The 27,801-nt window shown below is 41.6% G+C and overlaps 1 protein-coding gene across 13 annotated transcripts in view; it reads right to left on the minus strand.

Annotated features, from left to right (window-relative positions):
* The window catches only part of PITPNM2 (phosphatidylinositol transfer protein membrane associated 2), a 525,412-nt gene that overhangs the window by 268,338 nt on the left and 229,273 nt on the right, over nucleotides 1–27,801 (minus strand). For all 13 annotated transcript variants that reach the window (XM_073586075.1, XM_073586064.1, XM_073586063.1 and 10 more), the window contains one exon: nucleotides 21,626–21,806. In XM_073586075.1, coding sequence (XP_073442176.1) covers nucleotides 21,626–21,703 — 78 coding nt within the window. In that variant the 5' untranslated portion in view covers nucleotides 21,704–21,806. The remainder of the gene's footprint in view (nucleotides 1–21,625; nucleotides 21,807–27,801) is intronic.

A 27,801-nucleotide genomic window follows, 5' to 3' on the forward strand; every position in this document is an offset into this window, starting at 1 on the left:
CCAGACCCTCCTGTTATGTATATGACCCCAGACCCTCCTTTTAGGTATATGACCCCAGTCCCTCCTGTTATGTATATGACCCCAGCTCCTCCTGTTATGTATATGATCCCAGCTACTCCTGTTATGTATATGACCCCAGCCCGTCCTGTGATGTATAGGACCCCAACCCCTCCTGTGATGTGTATGCTCCCAGACCCTCCTGTTATGTATATGACCCCAGCCCCTCCTTAAATGTATATGACCAGAGCCCCTCCTGATAGCCCCTCTGCCTTTGGATCGGAAACCCCGCGGTGTGACGCGGGGTCCCGATCACTGCCATGGTATGACGACATCCAGGTTACCAGAGCTGAGAAACTTCCTGTCATGCACAGTGCATGTCAGGAAGTCTCTCAGGTCAGTGTGCACAGAGTGCAGCGCTGACAGCTTCTATAGCATGCAGATGCTGCTTCATCTGCATGCTATAGAAGCGATCAGCCTGCAAAATATGTTTGTCCCATAGTGGGACAAAGTGTAAAAGTTATAATGAAGTAAAAAAAATGTTTTTAAATAATTGTAAAACTATTTTTTAATAAATAAATAAAAAATAATCTATTTATTCTATCACTAAATAAATATTTGAATGAAAAAATAAACTAAACAATAGAAGTACACATTATTGGTATCGCCGCGTTCGTAATGACCCGACCTATAAAACTCTCCCTCTAGTTAACCCTTTTTGTGAACACCATTAAAAAAAGAAAAAAAAAATCCTGTATCATCATACCGCCAAACAAAAAGTGGAATAACACGCGATCAAAAAGACGGATATAAATAACCATGGTACCGCTGAAAACGTCATCTTGTCCCACAAAAAACGAGTCACCATATAGCGTCATCAGCGAAAAAATAAAAAGTTATAGCTGTCAGAATAACTCAATGCGAAAACAATTATTTTTTCCATAAAATTGTTTTTATTACTGTATATAAAAACGCGAAAACATAAAAAAAGATATAAATGAGGTATCGCTGTAATCGAACTGACCAAAATAATAAAACTGCCTTATCAATTTTACCAAACACAGACGGTATAAATGTCCCCCCAAAAAAAGCAATTCATGAATTGCTGTTTTTTGCTCATTCTGTCTCCCAAAAATCAGAATAGAAAGTGATCAAAAAATGTCATGTGCCCAAAAATTATACCAATAAAAACGCCAGCTCGTTCCGCAAAAAACAAGACCTCACATGACTCTGTTGGCCAAAATATGGAAAAATTATAGCTCTCAAAATGTGGTGATGCAAAAACTATTTTTTGCAAGAAAAAGCATCTTTTAGGGTGTGACAGCTGCCAAACATAAAAATCCGCTATAACACCTCTTTCACATGTCCTGATATTTCCGGTTCCAGAGATGTCAGTGTCCGTGTGTGTAATACTTGTGGCACATGTGTGGCATGTGTGCGCCGCATCAGTACACGGACGAGCGCCAGGGAAGAAATGTTGCAATAAGCGCTGTTCCCTGGTGCTGAACACGGCTCTCATCATTCTTCCCTGCTCTGCCGGCGATCGACACGAGCAGGGGAGAATGATGAGAGTTACATTTAACCCCTTAATGACCGCCGATAAACCTTTTTACAGCGGCAGTTAAGGGTAATTAAACCACAGCGCCACTTTTTAACGGAGCCGAGGTTTAAGGTTATAGCGCCCCCCAGCGTTGGAATTTCTCTGGGGTCTTGTCTGCCGGGAGTAGTCAATACCCCAGAGAACATGATTTGGGTCGGTGTTTACCGACCCCGGTGTTGCAATCACCGTTATTAACGGTATAACGGTGACCGCCAAAGAAAAAGTCAGATTTTCCATTTAATTTCTCTCTCCTCTGATGTGATCGCCCATGAGAGGAGAGAGAAATATGGTCCCCCGATCACCCTTCCCCCCTGTTCCTCCATTGTCCCTGCAGGCCCCCTGAAGTACCCCGGGTCACCGGCTTCCTCTTCCAGTAGAAACTGGTGGGCGCATGTGCAGTGCCAGCAACCGGCAACAATATAAGATTTTTTCCTATTGGTTCATTTTGAAAAAAAAAAGCAAATCAAACCCCCCTTTATCACCCCCTAGTAAGGGAAAAATAAAATAAAAAAAAAATGTATTTATTTCCATTTTCCCATTAGAGTTGGGCTAAAGTTAGGGATGTGGCTAAAGTTAGGGTTGGGTCTAGAGTTGGGGTTAGGGTTTGCATTACGTTTATGGTTGGGATTAGGGTTAGGATTGGGATTAGACGCGTGTTAGGGTTAGGTTTGTGGTTAGAGTTATGGTTAGGATTAGTGTTAGGAGTGTGTTGGACTTAGTGTTGGAGTTAGAATTGGGGGGTTTCCACTGATTAGGCACATCAGGGGCGCTACAAAAACGACATGGCGTCCGATTTCAATTCCAGCCAATTCTGCGTTTAAAAGGTCAAACGGTGCTCCTTCCCTTCCGAGCTCTGCTGTGTGCCAAAACAATGATTTACCCCCACATATGGGGTATTGACGTACTCAGGACAAATTGGACAACAACTTTTGGTGTCCAATTTCTCCTGTTACCCTTGTGAAAATGGAAAAATTGGGGGCAAAAAATATTTTTTGAGAAAAAATATATTTTTTTTATTTTTACGGCTCTACATTATAAACTTCTGTGAAGCACTTGGGGGTTCAAAGTGCTAACCAGTTTTCTAGATAAGTTCCTTAGGGGGTCTAGTTTCCAAAATGGTGTCACTTGTGGGAGTGTTCCACTGCTTAGGCACATCAGGGGCTCTCCAAAGACGACATGGCGTCCAATCTTACTTCCAGCCAATTTTGTGTTGAAAACGTAAAACTGTGCTCCTTCCCTTCCGAGCTCTGCCATGCACCCAAACAGTGGTTTACCCCCACATATGGGGTATCAGCCTACTCAGGACAAATTGCACAACAACTTTTGGGGTACAATTTCTCCTGTTACCAGGCTGGTACCATGGGAAAATAAAAAAAATGGATGTGAAATAAAAATGTTTGTGAAAAACGATAAATGTTCATTTTTTTTAAACATTCCAAAAATTCCTGTGAATCAGATGAAGGGTTAATAAATTTCTTGAATGTGGTTTTGAGCACCTTCAGGGGTACAGTTTTTAGAATGGTGTCATTTTTGGGTATTTTCTATCATATAGACCCCTCAAAGTGTCTTCAAATGTGATGTGATCCCTGAAAAAAATGTTGTAAAAATGAGAAATCAAACAAAAAAAAATTTTGATTCCAAAATTGAGCTGATGTAAAGTAAACATGTGGGAAATGTTACTTATTAAGTATTTTATGTGATATATCGCTGTGATTTAAGGGCATGAAAATTCAAAGTTGTAAAAATGCGAAATTTTTGCCAAATTTCCGTTTTGTTTTTTTTTTCACAAATAAACTTAAGTCATATCAAAGAAATTTTACCACTACCATGAAATGTCACGAGAAAATAATGTCAGAATCACCGGGATCCATGGAAGCGTTCCAGAGTTATTACCTCATAAAGGGAAAGTGGTCAGAATTGTAAAAATTGGCCCGGTCATTAAAATGCAAACCACCCTTGGGGTAAATAGGTTATAGATTTGTCATCAAATTAAAAGTCACCAGTTTTTTTGGTTTTCACTGTCTGCTCTCCTGAGTATTCTTTCCTTTCCTTTTTTTCTAAATCTGCCATAAGGTTCGAGAAATATGCGATATGGGCCTTTTTATTTAGTGCTAATTTCTGTGATTTTTACAAGGAGGTGTGGTTCACAAGACTGAGGGATGGTGCTTTTTGGTTCTCAGCATTATTACCCTGCGAGTACCACCCCCTTGATAAAGACTATAAAAATTAGTACTTAAAGGAAAACTGTCAGCAGGATTGTGCTCAGTAAACTACAGACAGTGTCAGGTCGGCGCTGTTATACTGATTAAAGTGATACATTGGTTGATTAAATCTGTCTTGTGGTTGTTGTTTAATCTTTATTTGTAGTTTTCAGTCAATGAGATTCTCAAGCTCCGAGACAGCCTGTGAGGGGTCTTTATGTGGTGCTCTGCTTACATATGCATCCTTATGGGCTTATGACATCCCTCAGTGACCTGCCTCCTATTTTACATACTGCATATAATATTGTGTGGAAAAAAATAGCATTTATCAGGCAGGCGCTGGCTATAACATGATACAATGGATAATGTGCATGTATTCATTTATGATTTAGTCATATAGTATTGTGGGGAGAAAAAAAATATCTGTGCCGGCGCCGATGCCATTTTGCTAGAGAAAAAAAATGTGGCTCCATCAAGATGGAAGCAGCACACCTCCACAGTAGCATCTATCGGAACGTGATAGATGCTAACGCGCTGGCGCCATTTTGCTAGAGGAAAAAAAAATATTTGTCTCCATCAAAATGGTGATGCTACTGCACAGGCGCCATCTTGATGGAGCCAATTTTTTTCCTCTAGCAAAATGTCATCGGCACAGTAGCATCTATCGGAACGAGATGAGGCGCCATTTTGATGAAAGTATTTTTTTTTCTCCAAACAAAACTGAAGAGGATAAGCGGGAACAAAATCTGAGCAAAAACTGGTCACTTTTGATTTGTGTCAGGTCCTCTTCAAACTTAAGCATTTAATAATATCCTTACCTTCGTCCTGAGAGGGTTAGGAAATACTGACATACCAGATGAGATTAGGTCATTGTTATTAGCAGATCACTTCCTTCGTCTTAGGAGTAGACTCAGCACAAACGCAAGATTTTAGATGAATACTAAAAACTGGTAAAACTGTACAGTGATCATCCTTTGCCTTCAAAACAGCATCAGTTGCCATATGTCATCACTTTCAGGACTCCTGGTTCTTCTTTATGATGATAGCTTTTACTTACATTGATTGTAAGTTCAGGGTTGTCATCCTGCTGCAGAATAAATCTGGAGCCAATCAGATGCCTAACTGGTGGTACTGCATGATGGAGAAGTCTCTGACTTTAGTTCTCAGCATTGACCCTAGCTCGATTTTTTCAAATGCAGCCTCAAGCTAATATATATATATATATATATATATATATATATATATATATATATATATATATATATATATATATATATATATATATATACACAGCTCTGGCATACAGTGCCTACAAGTAGTATTCAACCCCCTGCAGATTTAGCAGGTTTGATAAGATGCAAATAAGTTAGAGCCTTCAAGCTTCACACAAGAGCAGGATTTATTAACAGATGCATAAATCTTACAAACTAAAAAGTTATGTTGCTCAGTTAAATTTTAATAAATTTTAAACATAAAAGTGTGGGTCAATTATTATTCAACCCCTAGGTTTAATATTTTGTAGAATAACCCTTGTTTGCAATTACAGCTAATAATCGTCTTTTATAAGACCTGATCAGGCCGGCACAGGTCTCTGGAGTTATCTTGGCCTACTCCTCCATGCAGATCTTCTCCAAGTTATCTAGGTTCTTTGGGTGTCTCATGTGGACTTTAATCTTGAGCTCCTTCCACAAGTTTTCAATTGGGTTAAGGTCAGGAGACTGACTAGGCCACTCCAACACCTTGATTTTTTGCCTCTTGAACCAGGCCTTGGTTTTCTTGGCTGTGTGCTTTGGGTCGTTGTCTTGTTGGAAGATGAAATGATGACCCATCTTAAGATCCTTGATGGAGGAGCGGAGGTTCTTGGCCAAAATCTCCAGGTAAGCCGTGCTATCCATCTTCCCATGGATGCGGACCAGATGGTCAGGCCCCTTGGCTGAGAAACAGCCCCACAGCATGATGCTGCCACCACCATGCTTGACTGTAGGGATGGTATTCTTGGGGTCGTATGCAGTGCCATCCAGTCTCCAAACGTCACGTGTGTGGTTGGCACCAGAGATCTCGATCTTGGTCTCATCAGACCAGAGAACCTTGAACCAGTCTGTCTCAGAGTCCTCCAGGTGATCATGAGCAAACTGTAGACGAGCCTTGACATGACGCTTTGAAAGTAAAGGTACCTTACGGGCTTGTCTGGAACGGAGACCATTGCGGTGGAGTACGTTACTTATGGTATTGACTGAAACCAATGTCCCCACTGCCATGAGATCTTCCCGGAGCTCCTTCCTTGTTGTCCTTGGGTTAGCCTTGACTCTTCGGACAAGCCTGGCCTCGGCACGGGAGGAAACTTTCAAAGGCTGTCCAGGCCGTGGAAGGCTAACAGTAGTTCCATAAGCCTTCCACTTCCGGATGATGCTCCCAACAGTGGAGACAGGTAGGCCCAACTCCTTGGAAAGGGTTTTGTACCCCTTGCCAGCCTTGTGACCCTCCACGATCTTGTCTCTGATGGCCTTGGAATGCTCCTTTGTCTTTCCCATGTTGAACATGTATGAGTGCTGTTCACAAGTTTGGGGAGGGTCTTAAATAGTCAGAAAAGGCTGGAAAAAGAGATAATTAATCCAAACATGTGAAGCTCATTGTTCTTTGTGCCTGAAATACTTCTTAATACTTTAGGGCAACCAAACAGAATTCTGGTGGTTTGAGGGGTTGAATAATAAATGACCCTCTGAATAAACTTTTCACAATTTAAAAAAAAATTAAACAAAGAAATAACAATCTTTTTTGCTGCAGTGCATTTCACACTTCCAGGCTGATCTACAGTCCAAATGTCACAATGCCAAGTTAATTCCGAATGTGTAAACCTGCTAAATCTGCAGGGGGTTGAATACTACTTGTAGGCACTGTATATGTACTGTATATGTATATATATATATATATATATATATATACACACACACACACACACACTGTATATATACATACACACAATGTATATATTTTCTTACATTAAAATGTTGTTAAAGACGTTTTATTACATTTTGTTGCTATAATAAAATAAAAATTAAATTGAGTTACTGATGCTACAACAGTGACACATTAACCATATAATGAGCCCCTCACCATTACCTGTGAGAAATTGAATAGCGCAATACTATGTATAGTCCCAGTATAATACTTCATACTACAGAAACATATTACATGGAAAACATAGGGAGCTGTAACACCTGCATGTAAAATATATGGATATGGACTAGGAAAAATCACATGTCTTGTTTATCATAAAATGCAAAATTTTATTAAGGTCACATAAACAAAACAGGTTACAGTACAAACATGTCCACATGTGGAAAATGAAGAAATAAGTATTATAAACAGTTGGGAAACCACACAACCATGGAGCGATCGTGCAGGCAATAATATGATATCTAAGGGGGAGGTGCCCTTACATGAATGTCACAAAATATAAATCGGTATCACAATATCTCAAATGAGCTTTGGAGAAAAAAGGGGAAGAGGAGAGTAATTGTGCCCCCAATCAAATGGACATGGAGTGCAAGTACATTCAAAAACGCAGAAATAGAGCGTTGGGGCTGCGGTACCGCGTGTTCCTGGGCTGAGGCACTATGGGTGAGAGCAAACTGTGCAATAATGATGCTATTTAATATCAGCTAGGGGTTTGTGCTGAAATGGTAATGGGACTACTAGAGGTTCTCCAATACTGATAGTATTTATTCAGCAATTGCAATTGGCACCTCATGTATCTTACTATATTTTAAACAATTAGTTACTTATTTGCTCCCCCACCTCACATTATGATGTCTGGACACACAGTACTTTGTGTTTACCTTCTGTCCTTATTGTTAAGACCCTCTGTCGCATATTAATGAGTGTACTACATATGCTGAATTGTGGTTCTATTTAATAAACTTGTATATGTTTTTCATACAAGATAAGATGTGGACATTTACTCTGTGAGTATCTGGTGTTTCTAGACTGAATAAGAGTGTCCTATGGGGGATATATTGGTCCCGATCATGAAATGGTGGACGTCCCCCGTCCAATATAAGTGTTATATGAGTTCTGTTCAGACTTTATTGTTATCTCCCATACATACATACTTAAAGGGAACTTCTCACCTTGGAAAATGATATGTACCTGCATATAAAGGATTAATCTACAGCAAAACAGAATTCCAATGCCGTCTGGCCGCCTTACTGAAAGCACATCTACTTGGAGAAAATGAACTTCCTCTTAGGAGACAAAAAATTTCGGTCAAAGTGGCGGTGCAGGGAGCGATTACAGTCATCGCTCACAGCCCCGCTCATTATACTATGAGCTGCAGCTATAAACACACTCCGGCACTTGGACTGACAGCCGGATCTGTAAAGCATCTATGCACAGCATTTTCTTCTTTATAACTGTGTCTTTATTTTACAATTCTTGTATCCATAATGAAGGGACTACAGGACCAAAGCATGAATATTGCTGAAAAAACAAAATGATTTAGCATCTTACATTGGAGAGCCATGTTCACTTTCACTACTAGTGTACACTAAGAGAAAAATACTCAGCAAAGCATAAGGCACCATGTTTAGAAAAGTATACAAGTACAAGAAACCAGTCATGATGGTGCTAATGTATAGGACAATTACAGGACCAATCGCAAAACAATAAACATGGAAGGAGCAAGAAAAAACAATCAAGACAGGTCCGAATATAGTATCAAATTTAAAATACTTTATTTAATTTTTACATCAAAAACACAAGTGGGAGGGAGAGAAAAGTGCATAGGTGCGTCAAAAACATCCAAAAGACGCAAGATGCATGCGGAAAGTCATATCATGTATAGAGTCAAAATGGTATAAAGCCACAAAATATTTGAAGACCAGATCAATTGCCCATAAAAGATGACAGTATTAAACAGGTCAGGGTAACAAGAATGCATACAGTACCATTCCTTATAAAATTTAGCCCTAAGACATCATGAGAGCAATATAATCATGCATGATTGATCTATCATACCCAGATAAGTATATCGGGGACACAGCAGCACCTGCGTCCACCCCAACGCGCGTTTCGGCGCTGCCTTCGTCAGTAGTGTATACTAAAGACTAGATCCCTACTTAAAGGGAATCTGTCACGATTTTTGCTACCTTATCCCAGAACAGCATAATGTAGAGAAAAAAGACCCTAATTCTAGCAATAAATCACATAGTTTACTGGGTGTAGCAGCTGTGATACAATCAGAATTTTTAAATAAACCATGTAGCACAGCTGAGAAAGCTGCCCTCGCCCACACCACAGCTTTCTGTGTACATTGTATATTGACAGTAAGCTGCTATTCAGTGCTTGGGATGTGGTTGGAGCAGATCTCATGTGGGCACCAAACCGGGCAGTGTTAATCTCCTGTTTGTAGTTTTGAATTCCATCATATAGTTTACACTATATGACATTCTAAAAATCTGGAAAATAACAATCTTTCCAGGTTGTAGTTAAAATAAAAAAAAAAAATGGACCATTGTTGTTCAAGTTTAGTTTTTTTGTGGGTGCTCAGTATGCAAGCCCTATCAAGATTTATTACTAAATAGAATGAATGTCAATTCCAAACAACAGAAAAATATCTGTGAACGCTTTGCTTGTGATGCCTTCTCTGTATATAGACATAATGAAGTCACAGTAATGGCATACCACTCAAGCTTTCTAAGTAGCAGGGAACTATTTCCTGGAATGGGAACAAGATTGTAATGAGATCTGCCTACAAGACATAGCTTAATGCAACAGAACTCACAGTATAGTCTATGAATGACAGAACCAAACAGCCACCATTTGAAACTCTGCTTTTGATCCAGTGGATGGAAGAGATTCCAGATTACACGTGCATGATTGTGTTAACGAGGTTTTACAGTCTATATTGATGTCTGCAGTGACTCTATGTGAGTGCAGACATAAGAATCCCCCCAGCCCACGCACTTTGCACTTCAAGGATTCGTCGATTTCTGAGCATACTCAATACAATACAACAGATTATGGACCATTTGGATAGAGTAATGTGCTTAGTTTCTTCTGCTGTGTTCTAAACTTATAGGGGGAACATATCTAGATGCCAGTTGCGGTTTCTGGCTTTCCAAGAGTTTAAGTGAGAAACTTCTGCCTTAAATTAGAGAAGAAATTTTTTTAATTGTTTAGACTAGGCCAAAGTACTCTTATTTATTGCTTGGAGCCTGTATGGTTGCAACAATTCCTAGTTCAGGCTGGCAGCATAAGATTGCATTTCACTGTATGTACAGGCTGTGATTTCCAAATTGACTAAAGATCAGAAAATCACAGCCCGTATACAAACCGAACGAGTAGCCATAGGCCTCATTCACACGTCACTACTTGGTCAGTTTTTGCATTTGTGTTCGTATGCCAAAGCCAGGAATGGAAAATACAGAGAAAAACTATCATTGAAAGATGGCCACTAGTGATGAGTGGGCATGCTCAGATATGGTGTTATCTTAGCATGCTCGTCTCCTAATCGAGTATTTTCGATGTGCTCGAAAAAAATGCTTGATTCGCCGCAGCGGCATGTCTCGCAGACAATCCTGGCACCTTATCCGTGCACACTCGCTCATCATTAATTGCACCAGTTCTGTGTTTTGGAGACACTCCTGGGTTCTTGTAGAGGGCAGAGAATTACATTAACTATCAAATCCTCCATTGTGTTTTCTTTTCTTTTAATTACACCAAGGACTTTATAAATAACATGCTTTTAACAACTTGTGTTCCATTTAATCCATGAGTTAGTATGATTACAGTGATGCCAAATACATATTTTTTTGGTTGACGGTGGCAGAATGTGGTCTGATTTATTTATTATTTTGTAAAAGGGGCTATATATTTTTGGAGGAACTTTTTTAAAGTACGATACAGTAAATATCATTTTTTGTCTGCTTATTCTACTTGATCCATGGTATTTTTTATGAAAAGAATGAGGAAAAATAGAAGGAAAATCCATCATTGTTTTATCTTTTTTTATTATTTAAAATACGACATGTGCAATGTGATTTAAAGGTCAGGTCACCAAGATTTTGCCAACTAATCTGAGAGCAGTTCAGTGAAGAGAGACAGAGACCCTGATTCCAGCGATGTGTTACTTGCTTCCTGCAGTTACAATACAAATCGGCAGGAGATTATCACTTCATAATGGGCTCTATATAAGCCAGTCTACATCACTGACTGGCAGCTTTCTGCCTATGCACAGTGTACACAGAAAGCAGTCAATTGGTGGTGTGAGCGGCGATATATAGAGCTCATCATTCAGAGAAATGGTAGACCTGTTGACAATACAACAGTGATGTTATCAAAACTGCATCAAGCAGTCCAGTAAGTCATACATTCCAGGAATCAGGGTCTCTTTCCCTAGATTATACTGCTGTTTTATATGGGGCACAAAAAAACCCGGTGACAAGATTGCCTTTAAATTTTATGTTCTCCTTTTTTCTATAGGTTAATTTGATACCAGTTGTGCATAACTGCACCATCACAGTCTTAAAGGGGATCTGTCACCCCACTTTTGCCCCATAAGCTGGGGCCACCGCCATCAGGGGCTTATCTACAGCATTCTGTAATGCTGTAGATAAGCTTCCAATGAAACCTGAAAGATAAGAAAAACATGTTAGAATATACTCACCGGGGGGCGGGGGCGGTGGGTGTCGCAGTCCAGTCCGGCGCCTCCCATCTTCATACGATGATGTCCTTCTCCTTGCTTCTCCCTCGGCTCCTGCGCAGGCATACTATATCTGCCCTGTTGAGGGCAGAGTAAAGTACTGCAGTGTGCAGGCGCCGGGAAAGGTCAGAGATGTCCGGCGCCTGCGCACTGCAGTACTTTACTCTTTTTTTTGCTTGCATCAGAATTTTTTTAGGGGCTTCATTGCAAAAGGGGTGAATACATATGCAGATGCCAATTTTTAGTTAGTTGATCCCATAAATGTAATGTATGCTTATATGTTTCTCACTTCACCAACTTAGACTATTTAGTGCTGATGCATCACAAATCGGATTACAAAAATATTCCAACTCAGGTTGTAAGGTAACAAAATAGGTAAAAAGCCATGGGGTGAATATACTTTTGAAAGTCACTGTACAAGCTATTAGTTTGTGGTATAAAATCCTAATGAGAAGTATACTTTAAGCACGGTCAGATCAAATTTCTGGCAGGAAAGACTGATATAAATCAGATCAAATGGCCATTTACAAACAAAAATTTTGGTCTGGTTGAACAGAAAATGGTCACAGGGCAACCTTAAGGTCCCATATACATTAGACTAATGTCGGCTGAAACAGCCAATATCAACGAGTTCCCGGAGAGGCTAATGTTTATGGGTGCCCCAGACAACTGATTGTTGGGGGAAGTGTCAATCAGGAATGTCCGATTTAGGAGCAGCGGAGAGCCATGTTCTCCTGGAGATAAGCTCCTGGAGATAAGAGATGTCTGGTGACTTTTCTCGCAACCATATCACCTTTCTCATTACAATATGATAGCACCCTTCTTTTTTTTAAATTTTACTACAAGATGGAATTAAATTTAGCTTTCTATTTCAATCTGCTAATTTAAATGGACAGATTCCAGGCGAGTGAACTTCACACCCTCGTACCCATATGTGGGTTAACATTCAACTCATTTTCTAGAGCCATTTCTGCTTGAGTGGCTAAATACAGATACAAAGTGTTTCAACCCATGAAATCTGCTTCAAGCGCAACATATAAATATAGAATCTCTCTCACTTGTGTTATTCGGGCTCAGCTGCCAATATGAAGAATAAAAATAATAATAATTGGGGAAAATAAGAAGCCACGCTAGCAGCAGCCCACTCCTTCGGCAGCCAGAATCAGCCTGGGTTTCATTAATGACTCTTTTGTGATCATTAAATCTGACGTCAAATACACTCCATTCACTGAGCTTTCCGCACCCTCTGGTGCATACAGATATAGATCAGGAGAAGGTACCACATTCTGGCGGTTATTATAATTTCGTTAATCCTCACGGTTGAATTTTCGAAGAACAGGGAATAAAAATGCAGCTGCAGTGTTAGGAATGGATATTGGTAGCGCTGCTGCCCCTTGATGGTTCACATTGCATAATCTTCGCATTCTCCAATGATTTTGCGATGTGTCATTCTTAACTACAAATACCAGCTAATCTGAACTGCAGAATCACTGTCGCTTTGTTGGCACATTACTTTAAAGGGGGTTTCCACCCTAGGGCAAACTTTCGGTTTGTAGTGCAGCTTGCCAAATATTTGGCAAAGTACGCACTGGTAGTATGCAGCAAGTTGCAATGTTTGCCAAGTGTTTGCCCTAGTGTGAAAAATTACTTAGGGTGATTTCACACATCCAGATATTTCCGGTACCGGAAAACACGGTACCAGAGATATCCGTGTCCGTGTGGCACACGTGTGCTGCCCGTGTGCAGCATCAGGACCACATGGACGGCCGCCGGGGAAGTAGCGTTACAGTAAGCGCTGTTCCCCTGCATGTGGTGCTGAACATGGCTGTCATTCTCCCTGCTCTGCTGGCAACAGCGCGAACAGGGAAGAATGAATGAAAAAAAAACGACATGGGGTCTCCCCCTCATATTTTGAACCAACTTGGCAAAACTAACAGGTGTGGGCTACTATTCTCTGGCGGGTGAGGGGCCATGAATATGTGCCTCCAACAGCCTTAAAACATTTGCACGCTGACATGTGCATAGACCCATTCATTTGACAATGGCCACTGGATCTGACTTGTGGAAAAAGCTATTAAACCCTGTCAGAGACCTGTTTCACACGTCTGTGGCTCCGGTAAGTGAGAAAACTGTCACTACGCATACCGGAGTCACTGACAGGTGAAACAGGCCTTGTTCTAAGAGCCATAATTTTTGTATTATTTTGTTGACAAAATTATGTGAGTGCTTGTATTTCATGGGATGAGATGAAGCTTTAATTGCTACCATTCTGCAGTACTAACACGGATTTAGTTTTATTATTTTTTATATATATTTATTGTGCAGTTGCAATAATGAAAGAATTTTAAAGTTTGGTCTGTTACTGACATGAAAATATCAACTACGTATGTTTTTCTGTTTCTTTTTTTTGCACAATAAAGTATTGTTTCTTTCTTTTTGTTTAACATTTAATTCAACTTTTTTTTTTCTAGTCCCACCAGGAGACTGGAACATCTGATTTCTTGATCGCTTGTTTAATACACTGCCATAAAACTGACAGGCAGACCGTTAGACCCTTCCTCTGACAGGGTTTAATAGCTTTTTGCACAAGTCAGATACAGTGGCCATTGTTAGGCATAGTAATCCACTAGGTGTCCTGTTATCCCTAGCTGTGTGTAAAAGCCACATTTCTGCCGTTTAGCTCCCCAATGCATTGAGCTGAGCCTAAAACAACTATGAAAAATATATCTGTTATGGAGCATTCGGGGTTAAAGATTGTCCCAAATGTATCAGATGCTTCTCTGTACTTTTCACAATAAGATAATAATAATAATAATACATTTTATTTTTATAGCGCCGACATATTCCGCAGCACTTTACATTTCGGAGGGGATTTGTACAGACAGTAGACATTACAGCATAACAATAATCACATACAGTAGATTATAACAAATACCAAGAGGAATGAGGGCCCTGCTCGCAAGCTTACAGTCTATGAGGAAAGAGGTAGACACGAAAGGTGGGTGGTAACAGTTGCCCTGATTGTATGGACCAGCCATAATATTAAGTGTGTGACAGTACAGACACAGGGGGCTAATGGATGCATAAAGCATGTGGGAACATGATGCAAGGAACCTGGTTATGGTAAAACTTTTGGCTGTGCCACACAGGGAAAGATTAGGTTAATGTGTTGAGGCGATAGACCATTCTGAATAAATGGTCTCACAAGGGGTCTGAGGATCTCATCTCGGTACCTAATGGCAGTCTAGCTACCTCTGGCGAGCACATGGAGGGCTGTGCGGCCCTCCAAAGAAATGCCACCTCACACCATTACTGACCTACTGCCAAACCGGTCATGCTGAACAATGTTGCAGGCAGCAGATCGCTCTCCACGGTGTCTCCAGACTCTGTCACATGCTCAGTGTGAACCTGCTTTCATCTGTGAAGAGCACAGGGCGCCAGTGGTGAATTTGCCAATCCTATTGTTCTGTGGCAAATGCCAAGCGTCCTGCACGGTGTTGGGCTGTGAGCACAACCCCCATCTGTGGACGTCGGGCACTCAGACCATCCTCATGGAGTTGGTTTCTCACCATTTGTGCAGACACATGCACATTTGTGGCCTGCTTGAGGTCATATTGCAGGGCTCTGGCAGTGCTCCTCCTATTCTTCCTTGCACAAAGGCGGAGGTAGCGGCCCTGCTGCCGAGTTGTTGCCCTCCTAAGGGCCCCGTCACACATAGCGACTCACCAGCGATCCCGACAACGATGTGAACTTGTCAGGATCGCTGGTGTGTCGCTACATGATCGCTGGTGAGCTGCCAAACAGGCAGCTTCACCAGCGATCAGGACAGCGACACGCGGGTAACAAGCGACGCACGTCGCTTAGTTACCCACTGTGTACCTTAATTACCAGCGCGCTGGTGCAGGGAGCTGGTAACCAAGGTACACATTGGGTTTCTAAGGGCCGCGCGGCACTTAGAAACCCAATGTGTACCTTGGTTACCAGGCTGCAGCTCGCTGATCGCTGGTCTCCCGCCTGTCACACGCAGCGATGCGTGCTGGCCAGCGGGAGACCAGCGATCAAAAAAATGTCCTGGCCATTCCAGGAAGATCAGCGATACCCGGCAGGGGGGCCGGTCGCTGAAAAGTGTCACACACAGCGATCTCGCTGGTGAGATCGCTATTGCGTCACAAAACTTGTGACTCAGCAGCGATCTCGCTAGCGAGATCGCTGTGTGTGACGGGGGCTTAAGGCCCCCTCCACGTCTCCTGGTGTACTGGCCTGTCTCCTGGTAGCGCCTCCAGTCTCTGGACACTACGCTGACAGACACAGCAATCCTTCTTGCCACAGCTCGCACTGATGTGCCATCCTGGATGAGCTGCACTACCTGAGCCACTTGTGTGGGTTGTAGAGTCCGTCTCATGCTACCACGAGTGTGAAAGCACATCTAACAACATTCAAAAGTGACCAAAACATCAGCCAGAAAGCATTGGTACTGAGATGTGTTCTGTGGTTCCCACCTGCAGAACCACTCCATTATTGAGGGTGTCTTGATAATTGCCAATAATTTCTATCTGTTGTCTATTCCATTTGCACAACAGCATGTGAAATTGTCAATTAACTATGTTAATTTACCAGGAGCAAAACCCCAAAGCACCATGTCTGCAAACTGAAATTTTGGATTGACTTCTATCTTAAGACATGTGTCAAGGCTCATTAAAGGGTCCATAGTGACTTGTAGGGATTGCTACTTCCAATAGGTGGCGCTATAGTTACAGTCCTCTTGCTCTCTGAAGGGGCAATTTGCATATTTACTTTATTTTTACTATTTTATGCTCTGCATAGGGCTGCATATATAAAACTGCATAATAGTATAGATACAATACAAAAGTAAATCATGTGATAATTCTAATAGTGTAAACTAAACAATATAAAAGGCTTCTTTTATAAGGCAAGATAGTAAGATAACCTCAGCGCTTCATCTGTATAAAAGGTATATAAAGTATGCTAAACAAGTGACAACAAGCACAATATTTAATTATGAGATAACAGAATAAATCGTTTCCAGCCATTTGCAGATAACACATAATATTGCTGCCTAATGGAGATCAGGCTTCAGGTAAGTTCACACTGGGCGTTTTTTCAGCAGCGAAACCTGATCTCTTGGTAGGAAAGAAGCTGCAGGAAAAAAAAAAGGAGGTTTTCCTTGTTTTTTTTTTTTCCCGTTTTTTTGATCCGGTTTTAGCATGCTAGATTTGTCTCTTGTGCAAGCTGATAAAGTTTGGTGTTGAAAAAAAGTCCTATTCTATAGAGAATCCGGTTTTTGCACAAAAAATGCAGCAAAACCTGATTGATACCAGTGTTTTGGGTGTGTTTTTTCACCACCCATTCAAGTCAATGGGTGAAAAATGCTGAAAGAACCAACATGCTCTATTGTGCAAAAAACCAAGCAAAGCACAAAATCCTGATGACAAAAAAAACCAATGTGTGTGCAAGAGATTTCTGAAATTTTATAGACTTTGCTGGTACTGTAAAAATCAGATGAAAATTTCCATAAAACATGAATGAAAAAAAAAATGCTGCAAAAACGCCTAGTGAACTTAGCCTAGATGCCCACATCTATGCTATGAAGCTCATTCCTTATGGAATGCAAATTGAAAATTTAAAGAGAACCTATCACCTACCATAACTATGTGATTTTTTTTTTACCTGGTGTGCATGCCACTGTTCTGATTTTTAAGCTGTTTTTTTGTTTTGCTCTTGCACCTCACTGCTCCTGAGATATATGGTCCCCCCTTCCTTGCATATAAATCTAGGCTCTTATGCCAGGGTAGGGGAGGTGCAGTCCTCAAGAGGATGCCCATGGGGCAGAGTTGATGACCACAACCACCTGGCTACAAAGAGTAGCATGACACACAGGGAAGAGAAGGCTATATTTTAGGCATGGAGAGGCACAGGAACAAAAGAAAAACAATGCCAGATTCAGAAAAACACACACAGGAATTACACCAGGTAATAATAATAATAATAAGTAAATCACACTTATGTCAAGTGACAGGGTCTCTATATAATGTATTCATTCTTGTAAAGTATGTTTTTTGAAAAGCTGACACGAGTGTGTACTCTCTCAAAAAATATTTGGCAAGAGCGCTTTTACAAGGCTTGGTAGTATAGTTCTGTATTGCCTTCATTGGGACCTACAAGAGCAAATTTAATGCAAAGAATGAATTGGTTACCAAGAACAATACCCTTTCCTGAAAACGCTACCATACAGTGAGACAATTTTGGGATTGCAACCTGTGAATCAGCTGAAATCCTGAGTGGCTAAACCTTTTGATCCCAATTCTTCAAGCCAAGTGATCTTCACACTGTCTTGATGATGGGGCGGGGTGGTGTGCCAGGCTCAGATTCAGGCGGGGGGTCACACTTGCGAGAAACTCACACGAGTCTCGCATCTCAATACCCGGCACTGCCGCTGGCATTCGGACAGGAGCACTTAGCTACATAGAGATACATGCAGCCGCACACTTCGGTCCCTAGTGCAGGCGGCAGTGCTGGGTATTGAGATGTGAGACTCGTGCGAGTTGCTCGCAAGTGTGACCCAGGCCTCATTGTGAGGCTCACACTTTTTTTTTGTAAATTCTTTATTTTCAAAATTTAAACATCACCATTAAACACAACACCAATTCTCAGATATATCTGGCGAAGTATTAATCAGGGGGCTCACACTTTTTATTGAATCAGGCATGGTGTGAAGTGGCATGTGCCTCAGTGTGACCCTCACCAAAAATCTTACTCCAGTCCCTGAGTAGCCAATTCCGCTGCACATCAAGAAATTGACGGGCAGCAGTTGGCACACCCCCCGTCCTGTTCCAGCTCTGCCCACCTTTGTTTTAGCTGGGAAAAAATGGTGTGAGAATGGCAAAAGTTGCTAAATTTGACCACAACCTTGAGTTGCGCCAAAATTTTGCGACTTTTCAAAGCTTTTTACACCAAAATTCTGGAACAAAAGCTATAATGAGCAGGACCCCTTTTATGATTGCAGAAACGTTAAATTTTGTAAAATGTTGTCAGAGACAGAATAGTATTTCTGTGCTAACTACAGTTGGGATGACAAGATTTTCAAAAGAAAGGATGTGTCACCACATAAAACCTTATAAAAGCAACTCATCCTTAGAAATTACATGAAAAATACAAGATTAAGGCTGTGTGCCCACGTTGCGTTTTTTAAGTGCTTTTGATGCGTTTTTTGTGGTCAAACCACATCAAAAACGCGTAAAAGAAGCACCCATTCATTTTAATGCATTTTGGCCTTTTTTGTGCCAATGGATGCGTTTTTTACCGCTAAGGAAACGCTTAGCGGTAAAAAAAAAAAGCAGCATGTTCATTAATTTCCACTTAGGTCCGCATTTTTGGCTATTTCCTATAGTTCAAAAGACGCGCGGAAAAAACATCAAAAACGCACGTTTTTTTGCGCAAAAAAGTGCAAAAAACGTGCGTTTTCTGGGAAGGAGACCCGTTTCCTGAGCGTTTAAAAACGCTATCGTGGGCACATAGCCTAAAGCCTAATTTGTTTTGCAGAGAACAAAAAATAAATGCTACTTAAATTCAACTAAACAAACAGTAAGCCTTCAACTTCCACATTAATTCCTCCTCGCACAGCTGTCTTACACGACTGGTACACAAATAAACCCTTCCTGATCTATTCTGGGAGAGGATCAGGACTCCCACTATCTGGACCATGGATGCTAACGCTTCCATTTCGTTTCTTTGCTTCCCTTTCCTCACCACTACCATAGTTGCACAAACCACATCAGAATCCGTGTGCAGCATCTGTTCCCTTGGAAACCTGGCTACATCAGCAATCCACTGGGTTTAGCTTAGGACAATACTTGCCGCACACCCTGCACAGCATAGTTGGCGTTGTGAACTCTGATGTCAACCGTAACCATGGAGCCAGCAGCTGAGGCCCGCTCCTGCTCCCTCCGCACCCTGCTCCAATCCGCACCCTTCATGCATCATACAATATGACTGTAATCTAATTAGTACTGTGTGAAGATATACAATGCATTGTGCCTATGTATTAAATTACTTAGTGAGTGGGCCGAGTACCTAATGTCACAGTGATGTCACTAACTCCAGGTCACTTGTTTTAGAAAACCCATATTCAAGTGTCTTTCCTGAATTCCATGTTAATAGAGTCCCTCCTTTAGGATCTTCGTCGATTAACTGGAGGAGAGAGTGGTATTTTCAACCCCTAAGCCGCCACCATATGGTAATGCACAATGATAATATGATTCAAAATATGCTAATATCTAAATTAACCCTTTTAGCATAAAAAGATCTGCAAGAAAGAAGTGAGTGCTTTATGTAAATTAACACTGAAGAGTTATCTGGGTGATCCTAGTTTCTTTAGAAGTCATGGAGTCTCACTCTTCTCCTCTCTTAAATAATATCCCATAGGCCAGGAAGATCAAGTGCCTGCGAGGCTAAAATAGGACTATAAGGGGCATAACAAAAAAAATAGAAGTCAAGTGGTGTCTATCTGCACAGAATGTAGGATTACTACCTACTATGTGGATTATACAGTATACGTAATACATCACCTGTGGGTGATTCTACCCAAACTACCTACCTGAACTACCTTCCCACATGTCTGACTAGATCAGTGATCCCCTACCTTTCTTACCTCGAGATCCACATTCAGCTGTAAGAGAGGGTTGAGAGTCATATCTAGAGTGCCCCAGAATAGAGACATTCAATTCCTGCCTCCCCCCACTGTAGTGACCCCCAGAGACCCCATTTTGACAGTCAAAGCTTTCCCACAGAAATCACAACAAGGCAGTATACTTGTATCTAGGGGTTCCCACATTATCCTCATTCGGTAATTTTGCATTACGCACTCCCACCACGCTATTGCATCCAGCTTCTAGCACCCCCTCTATCAGGAGGCATCGTCCTATGTCCAGCTTAGCACTTACTTAATGTATCTCTTCACCCCCAGGCCAGTATATGTTCATCCAGATCTGCTCACAACACTCACCATCTGGAGACCTTCTCTCATAGCTGTTTGCTAGACCTGGTGCCAATGTACCAAGCGGGCAGGCAGCTGTGAGCCACACATAATGAGCGCGCAAGCCACATGTGGCTCCCAAGTCACAGGCTGGAGATCCCTGGTCTAGATGAACATACGTGTGCAGCTAAATATGGGGAGAGAATAAACAGAAAAATGATATGTTTCCTACTTATGTATCTGTTTCTAGGTGTAGCTATCAGAGACCATGAAGTTCAGCATTACTTATGTGGATAGATGAAAACAAAGGTGGAGAATCCCTTTAAGGTTTAGATCTCTTCCCTTAAGGCTATGTGCATACGTAGATTTTGGTCCTGCGGATTTTTCCGCGCGGATTTGTAAAAATCCGCAGGTAAAATCTCAGGTCAAAAGACCTGCGGTTTACCTGCGGATTAGTCTGCGGTTTAGCCCTGCGGTTTCACACTTCACAATGGTGAAGGTGTGAAACCGCAGTGGAATCCGCACAAAGAATTGACATGCTGCAGATTGTAACCCGCGGAAAAATCCACAGCATGTGCGCAGCACTTTTGGTTTTACCATTGCAAAGAATGGTACTGTACAATGCAGCAGAAACTGCTGCGGACCCGCAGGGCCAGAAACGCTGCGGATCCGCAGCAGAATCCGCAGCGTGTGCACATAGCCTTAGGAAGCACACAAACTATCTAAAACCTTTTCAAATGTGGATTACACAAAAATGAACTCAGGCTCCAACTCTGAAACCACAACACCAATTACTTGAAATATTCATATTCACTGTGGCTGCCATATTCATTTTAATTACCCATGGTTATAATGGAAGGATTTCCAGTAAGATATAATAAAATACTAATAAAATATTTAAAGTGACTCCTATGTGAGTAACACGGGAAATAACTATCATTTGCAGAAGATGCAATCAACAAATGGCAGCAGGGCTACATTAAGAGAAATGGTTGAAGCAGCACATAACAGATACTATTATTATATTGTTAATGTAATAGGAATATGTGGCAGAAAGTTCACACAATCACTGTAGTTACCTTAGGACAGATAGTACTACACTAAAAGGGGAAAAAAAAGGGAAAATGTTAAACCTGAATCATGTAGAGCTGTGCAATCCGGTATTCCTCCACAGTCATGGGAAGCGGGATGCGATATTCCTTAATCAGCATCTTGAAAAAAATCTCTGCCCCTCCAAAGCTGCCAGAATCAGTGACCCGAGGAACTCCGCTTACAGGTTTTTAAATCACTGCCTGGGAAGTCATTTGGGGAAACCTGAAACAAGACAGATATATGACAGAGTTATTTTTCCACCTTCTGGACAGATCGCATAATCCTACAGTCTTCATATTGCACTCATGCTTTCCTGATGGGAAACATGTAAACTCAGAATGACAGATTTAACCTTTTCAATACTGCAGGTACATGGCACCTGTTAAGCATGGTACACATGACCCTATCAGTCATGGTACATCACATGTTCTCTGAAATTCCTTTAAGGCCTCAGTCACACATTTTTGATCAGTATTTCATAAGCATTTGTATGCAAAAACCAGAAGGGTCTACAAAACACAGAACAAGTGTCAATCTTTCAACTATAGATCTCCGTAAGTTCAACTCCTGGTTTTGGCATAGAAACACTGATGTGTGAATAAGCCCTAATACAGTGTTTTTAATATCCCCCATTCTCTGTAGAATAATGAAAAAACCTGATATTATATGGTGGCTCAGTGGTTAGCACTGTAGCCTTGCAGAGCTGGAATTTTGGGTTCAATTCTCAGGATCCCAGAAAGAACATCTGCAAGGAGTTTGTATGTTTTCCCAGTGTCTGCGTTGGTTTCCTCCCACACTCCAAAGACATACTGATAGGGAATTTAAATTGTGAGCCCCGTCGGGGACAGTGCCAATAATATCTGTAAAGCGCTGTGGAATTAATGGCGCTATATAAATGAGTAACAACATCTGCAAGGAGTTTGTATGTTCTCCTCATGTTTGCGTGGGTTTCCTCCAGGTTCTCTGGTTTAGGGTACCGTTACACCTAGCGACTCACCAGCGATCCCGACCAGCGATATGACGCAGTCAGGATCGCTGGTGAATCGCTAGGTGGTCGCTAGTGAGCTGCCACTCAGGCAGATCTCACCAGCGACATCGCAGGGGACGGGGATCGCTACTTACCTGTCAGACGCGGCGATCCTGCGTCCTCCCGCCCGGCTCCACGCGTCGCTCGTCGTCACAGCAGGAAGCACCGCAGGAAGTGGGCGACGAGGAATGGTCCAGCAGCTTCTCGCGCGATCAGCGATAACCAGCGGGGGAGCCGGTCGGAGGTAAGTATCACATGCAGCGATATCGCTAGCAATATCGCTGCAACGTCACAAAATCGGTGACTTTACAGCGATATTGCTAGCGATATCACAGTGTGTAACGGGGGCTTTACTCCCAAACTTCAAAGACATACTGATAGGGAATTTAGATTGCGAGCCCAGTCGGGGACTGTGGTAATGTCTATAAAGTGCTGAGGAAATTTATGGTTCTATATAATGGTGAGTAAAATAAATTATGAGTAATATTGGCTGCTAAACTAAAGATTGCTTCTTCCATAACAAGGACTGTGCAGAATATGATCACTTTGTGAAACTCCCTCCTTATCTGCTCCTCACCAACACCTAGCTGGTGTCTCACAGTTTAGAGAATGTCATGGATTATTATTCAGCCTGAACATTTTTCTCCCAGTTCCTCATAATAAAATTACACACAAAAAACTCAAAAACAAACACCAACGAAGAATAGTGCAAAAAAAAAAATTAAGGACTTGTCCTAAAAAGGACCCTAAAATGATGGGCTACAAGAGATGGATTTTTGGAATAACAGCTAAAAGCACACATCTGGAATATCTACTTTGGTTCTAATAGTGATGTCTGCGGCAACAGAAAGCTAATCGTATGTGGAAAAAACAATGATATGATCTCCTCTAACCTTGACTTTACAATACACTCAGTGTTTCTGCATTGTAATGCACAGGCCACTGAATCACAGAAAAATAGAACAGAAGTGTAAAATACTCTTATGTCAGGTTTCATCAAAAAGCATCACGGTATAATGGGGACATGTGACTGCAGGCATTAAACCGTTAACTGGTGACCTTTGTGCACTAGTGTGGTCCTATTTTTAGTACGGAAAAATATGTTCCCTCCTGTGGCAGACCCTCTATGTTTTCACAACACTGGTCTAGAAGAAATCCAGAAATAACATCAGCAATGTAGCAGACTGATAGGTAGATAGCATAAAATAACCTGATTAGATTGCAACGGACTTGTGCTAATGCACAGGAGTCAATCACAAAATGCAGAGGTGAAGTGTAAAGCACAAGGGATGGAGGAGCAGCCCAAGGATGATTTTAGACCAACTCTGCCCAAATGCAGTCAGTCATCCAAGTGTGTGTTTTTGGAAAGCCACAACTGGCCATACCCCTTTTATCTTTCATTATATAGAACACAGTATTCACCAAGGAAGTTAATATTTTAACTGAAATCTGAAAGAACATATTATTGGTGTGTGAATAAAAGATATGCAATGACCAATTTTTTATGTCCCTTTAGGGTACATTCACAAATCCATGTGAAATGTGCCATTACGGTCTGATTTTTTTTAATATACACCCATAGAGTGTCACAGAACTATTCCCACATCTATGAACATCATGGATCTGAGAATGAGATTGGAGAAATTCAGGGCATGCCCTATTCTGATCTGATATTGAAGATCAGAGTAGGGCATAGTCAATGCGTCTGTGTGCTGTCCGACAGAAAAACAAACAAACAATGGGCTGCACACAGACTTTCACGTGGATGTGTATATTCACCCTTAGCCACAGGGAAAGGGTGTAGTTTACAAACAAAGGGTGAGTTGTGCATTTTAGAATAGTTTGCTAAATTCTTGTTTTCGAACGTCTGTAGGAAAAGGGTCTAAGGGTCCCGTTACATATAGCGACGCTCCAGCGATCCCAACAACGATACGACCTGGTAAGTCGCTACATGGTCGCTAGTAAGTTGTCAAACAGGCAGATCTATTCAACGATGCAGCAACGATACGGCGATCCGTATAACGACCTTGGCGGTCGTTGGGACCTTGTCACACAGCAGCTATTCTGACTCACGCCCGCGTCCCTGAGTTCTGCGTCGCCAACGAGGTCGCCCGTCGGTGTCAAACACAGCGATGCATGCTGGCCAGCAGGACGCCAACAATCAAAAAATGGCCCAGGACATTCGAGCACGATCAGCGATATCCAGCAGGACGGCCGGTCGCCGCTATGTGTCACACGTAGCGAGATCGCTGGCGAGGACGCTGTTGCGTCACAAAACCTTTGATGTTTCAGCGATTTCGCTAACGATCTCGTTATGTGAGACGGGGCCTTAAGACCACTTAGGAACTTGGGATCCTAAGAGATGACTACAATCCTTTTCACACAATTGACATGCAAATGTCAGTATACATAAACAAAAGGGACATAGACGAAACGTGAAAAAGATTTTGCATAGGTTTTCTTACACGTCTTCCAAATGAAAAAGAAATGTACTTTTGTTCTTTAAAAGAAGTGGGAAGAATAGTTTAAGCCCCCTTAAGAAAACATCCTATGTAAATATACAGCAGTGGAACACAGGAGTCACAGACATAAAGAACAGTCTGAAAGTCAATATTTCAGGGACTGACGTATTTCATGTGTAGCAATTAGGCGAGGGCGCTGTACTGTGAACTCCATGCTTTTCTCTCCGTAATCAATATCTTTACTGGAGTCTTTATAGAGCCCAGAAGCTGCATCCTGGCCCCACTATTCTCATCTCAAACAATTCTTCCTCTGATCGATAACCAAAGGGCTACGTATTACCATTGCACTCTTCTTGTAGCTGAGGCTTTTAGAGCTTGGCTGATAAAACCCCCATTATATTTGTGTGAGTATGTATGCATGTATGTAGGTAGGTAGGTAGCTAATTACTTACACACACATATACATATTAACAATTTTTATTACAAATTCTGTCATGTGTTTTGCAACTCATTAAATATATAATTTTTTTAACAATTTATAACATTATTTTTTTCAACCATCTATACAGAATAATTGATGCAATAGATCTTATTTATCAAAACTACCTAGGGTGGGGTTCACATCACAATTGCAATGTACACTGGTGCTTGAAAATTTGTGAAACATTAAGAATTTTCCACATTCTGATAAATTTTCACCTTAAAGGGAACCTTACACCAGGAATAACACTGTTAACCTGCAAATATGGGGTTAATCTGCAGACTAACAGCATTATTATGCTGACCGGTGCCTGTACGTAGCTGAATGCAGCGGGGAGAAAATGATTTTTATTCTCCCTCACCAGCATTCAGTTTCAGTCATGGGGGGCGGTGCTGATTCAGTCACCGCTTTGAGTATACAGAGAGGCCCCTGTAACCGCGCCCCCGGCCCTGACTGACAGCAAGTCACAATGCAGACTCAGTGCCAGTCAGAGCCATGGGTGAGGTTACAGTGGGGGGGCAGGTCACTGGGGGATCAGTGACCTGTCAGCAGTCTGCATTATAAATACCTAATCAGAGCACCACATGAAGACCCCCACAGGCCACCCCGGAGCAGGGCTGTGGAGTCAGTAAGCCAAACCTGCGACTCCGACTCCTCAATTTCCCTTACACCGACTCCACGACTCCGACTCCCACATATATTGCTTATATTTAAGTGAAAAATTTATTGTAGTACAATGTTAACATCAGACATTTAATCATTTCTATGATTCAATAATCAAGATATTTAGATAGCACATAATATCTATTTATTGGAATACAAATTTAGAACACAAAAAACTGTAATAAATTGTAAATATGTAATACACTGTATACATGTACATGTATACGATACAGACCAAAGTTTGGACACAACTTCTCATTCAAAGAGTTTTCTTTATTTTCATGACTATGAAAATTGTAGAGTCATTCTGAAGGCATCAAAACAATGAATTACCACATGTGGAATTATATAATTAAAGTGTGAAACAACTGAAAATATGTCTTATATTCTAGGTTCTTCAAAGTAGCCACCTTTTGCTTTGATTACTGCTTTGCACACTCTTGGCATTCTCTTGATGAGCTTCAAGTGGTAGTCACCAGAAATGGTCTTCCAACATTCTTGAAGGAGTTCCCAGAGATGCTTAGCACTTGTTGGCCCTTTTGCCTTCACTCTGCGGTCCAGCTCACCCCAAACCATCTCGATTGGGTTCAGGTCTGGTGACTGTGGAGGCCAGGTCATCTGGCGTAGCACCTCATCACTCTCCTTCTTGGTCAAACAGCCCTAACACAGCCTGGAGGTGTGTTTGAGGCCATTGTCCTGTTGAAAAATAAATGATGGTCCAACTAAACACAAACCGGATGGAATAGCATGCCGCTGCAAGATACTGTGGTAGCCATGCTGGTTCAGTATGCCGTCAATTTTGAATAAATCCCCAACAGTGTAACCAGCAAAGCACCCCCACACCATCACACCTCCTCCTCCATGCTTCACGGTGGGAACCAGGCATGTAGAGTCCATCCGTTCAACTTTTCTGCGTCGCACAAAGACACGGTGGTTGGAACCAAAGATCTCAAATTTTGACTCATCAGACCAAAGCACAGATTTCCACTGGTCTAATGTCCATTCATTGTGTTCTTTAGCCCAAACAAGTCTCTTCTGCTTGTAGCCTGTCCTTAGCAGTGGTTTCCTAGCAGCTATTTTACCATGAAGGCCTGCTGCACAAAGTCTCCTCTTAACAGTTGTTGTAGAGATGTGTCTGCTGCTAGAACTCTGTGTGGCATTGACCTGGTCTCTATTCTGAGCTGCTGTTAACCTGCGATTTCTGAGGCTGGTGACTAGGATGAACTTATCCTCCGCAGCAGAGGTGACTCTTGGTCTTCCTTTCCTGGGGCAGTCCTCATGTGAGCCAGTTTCTTTGTAGCGCTTGATGGTTTTTGCCAATGCACTTGGGGACACTTTCAAAGTTTTCCCAATTTTTCGGACTGACTAACCTTCATTTCTTAAAGTAATGATGGCCACTCGTTTTTCTTTACTCAGCTGCTTTTTTCTTGCCATAATACAAATTCTAACAGTCTATTCAGTAGGACTATCACCTGTGTATCCACCAGACTTCTGCACAACACAACTGATGGTCCCAACCTCATTTATAAGGCAAGAAATCCCACTTATTAAACCTGAGAGGGCACACCTGTGAAGTGAAAACCA

The sequence above is a fragment of the Dendrobates tinctorius genome, unplaced genomic scaffold (genome assembly GCF_039654945.1).
Source record: "Dendrobates tinctorius isolate UK_male_01 unplaced genomic scaffold, ASM3965494v1 ptg000090l, whole genome shotgun sequence".
Lineage (NCBI taxonomy): Eukaryota > Metazoa > Chordata > Amphibia > Anura > Dendrobatidae > Dendrobates > Dendrobates tinctorius.